At 57.0% G+C, this 2,407-nt stretch overlaps 1 protein-coding gene across 1 annotated transcript; it reads right to left on the bottom strand.

Moving 5' to 3' along the window:
• Window positions 1-138: 138 nt before the first annotated feature.
• On the bottom strand, window positions 139-1,866 carry LOC119344720. Its single transcript, XM_037615083.1, has one exon. It carries the CDS (start codon window positions 1,864-1,866, stop codon window positions 208-210), a length of 1,659 nt encoding a protein of 552 aa, XP_037470980.1. The 3' UTR covers window positions 139-207.
• Between the last annotated feature and the right edge of the window lie 541 nt (window positions 1,867-2,407).

The raw sequence follows: 2,407 nt of genomic DNA, 5'->3' as shown, positions 1-2,407 counted from the left end.
GGGATGAATGAGATGGAAAAAAGGTGAATGTCATCGTATGATTGGAAAGAAAGGGGATTCCCAAAGAAGAAAGAAAATACAGTACATAGATATATAGACTTGAAAAGGAAAACATGCATGCACGCAGAATTAACCACGTTCGTTCGGATCGATCACAGCAGCAGGCCGGCCGGCCGAATATAATTAAGATGGATGCATGTTGACAGCCTATTCCGCCCGATCGAGCTTGCCTATCAACTCGCCCCCGTCCAGGATGCTGCCAAACATGGCGGCCTCAAACAGATAGTTCACCTGCCAGGCATGGTGGCTTGCATGGGCGACGAGCCAAACCATTTCGTCGATGAGGCCCTTGGAGAAGAGCTGGACCATTTGCAGGCGCGAGGATTCAATGAGGTGTTTCTCACGCTGCTCGTCCACCTCGCCCATCCGGACATACTCCAGCGGACCGGTGACAATGGACGACCAAAGGGCGGCGAGCAGGTGGTCTTGGTCTCCTTTTACTTTGAGGAAGCGCCGGACGTGGTCGCAGGTTTCTTCCCCATTGCAGGCATACTCAGGGTCAAGGGGCCTGCTGAAGCCGGTGGTATGAAAGTCGGTGTCGAAGACCTCGTCGAAGTCGGCCTCGCGCTGGGGCTGCGTCGGGGACTTGCGGGCCTTGGGCCATCCTAGGAGGGCGCGGCGGAGAAACATGTGCCGGTCGTTGTGCAGATGCCAAGTGTACAAGGTGATGCACATCCGGGCCACAGGCTCGTGCCACCTCTGAGTGTACATCCGAGCTCCAGTGGCAGCGTAGGCGTCGTAGATGGCCCGCAGCGCCGTCTCGCTCACCACGCCTGAGGCGGCGATGTCGGCCACGTTGAGGAACGAATTCATGACCTCGGAGTTTACCAGGTCGCTGCCCACATCGATGACATCGGTGCCGGGCGAGCTGAAGACGAGGTCGCTCGTGACGGCGCCAACATCGAAGCCCCGGGCTATGGCCTCAGCCCCCATGCCGAGGATGCTGCTCTCGCACAGGGACATGACCTGGGCGGTGTGGCGGTCCATCTGCCCCGACCGGTCCTTGAGGAGCGTCCTGTGCGCCGCCTCCAATGCGATCTTGGCTCGGATGTAGGACGCACCGATGGCGACGGCCTCGCGTCGCTGCCGGCCACCAGGGGTTCGTAGCGAGCGGGCGTCGGCGAGCCCGTCGCGCAGGAGGCGGCTGAAGGAGGGGAACACCTTGTGGTACCCGTGCTCGTAGTAAAATGCCATGTCCACCATGTAGTTGGAGAAGAGGGTGCGCACGTCGTAGGCGCCAATCAGCAGGTTCGCCATGCCGCTACCAGATAGGGTGTTGGTTGTTGTCATCGCCTCAGGCCAGTCGGCGGCGCTCAGCAAGGCGAGAACCTGCGGCGCGGCTTGGACCAGCCCGGCGCCCTTAGTGGGCAACACGTTGCCGATTGCGTGCTGCGTGCTTTTCCACAGCGCCAGCTCCGGCGACAATCGCAGTTGCACCACCCTGGGCCGCGCCGCGTCGCCTCCGCCATCACTGCTAATGCTAGCAAACATCTCCGCCAGCATGTCTTCCGCCTCGCGAGACAGCCTTCTCAGATCTGCCATGGCCCCCGTCCCCTTGCCGACCAAGGCCCTCGCCGCCGAGTAGCCCGTGTACAAGGGGAAGACTCCATCTTGCTGCTTTGCCAGCCGGGCACCCCAGAAATATGAACGGATTGCAACTAGACCACTGCCATTGTCGCCAGGGACAGTGTCCTTCTCCCTCACCACCTCAATGTCGAGTCCGTGGAGAGAGCAGCCACCCCAGGTTGGGGTTGGGGTGGGTGGTACCTCCGCGTCGCCGCGACGAGTCCAAGCGAGACTCAACATTTTTATTTAGTACTGTATTAAAAAAATACAGGTAATGGACTTCTCGTGGTGTTTGCCAGCCTTGTGTATTCCCCAGCAGCTTATATAGCCATATCAACGCAAGGCTGGGTTCCTCTCAGAAGTGGTTTTTGTACAAGCTTACGCCTGTGGTACTAGCTAGCTAGAGAGACATACGTTTTGATTGTTTTCTTCTTGTTGTATCACTTTCTCGCCATATGACTAGAAAGTAACACGATTCCGCAGGTATGAGAGGGAGTTGTTTGTGTCTACCTCGCCCTTGTGGGCGTGCCGGGCAGTGACGAGGGACGGCCAGACGGTGCCGAGCATATCGAGGACGACGGCCAAACATTCTTGCGGGTTTCCTTGTCGATCATCGTACTACTCAGGGTCCATGGTCCTGATGATGGGCAAAATGAGGGTCCTCTCCGTTCACAACTAGCTCTATTAGTAGAATGCCCTTATTTTTTATATTTCTATTGATTTATATAACTAGCAATGAATTTTTGACTCCTTCCAATAACATCGCGTCAACACTCTTGTC

Source organism: Triticum dicoccoides, unplaced genomic scaffold, assembly GCF_002162155.2.
Source record: "Triticum dicoccoides isolate Atlit2015 ecotype Zavitan unplaced genomic scaffold, WEW_v2.0 scaffold182002, whole genome shotgun sequence".
Taxonomy (NCBI): domain Eukaryota; kingdom Viridiplantae; phylum Streptophyta; class Magnoliopsida; order Poales; family Poaceae; genus Triticum; species Triticum dicoccoides.
The sequence above is the reverse complement of the archived record's forward strand: the minus strand, read 5'-3'. Positions and strand labels throughout refer to the sequence as shown.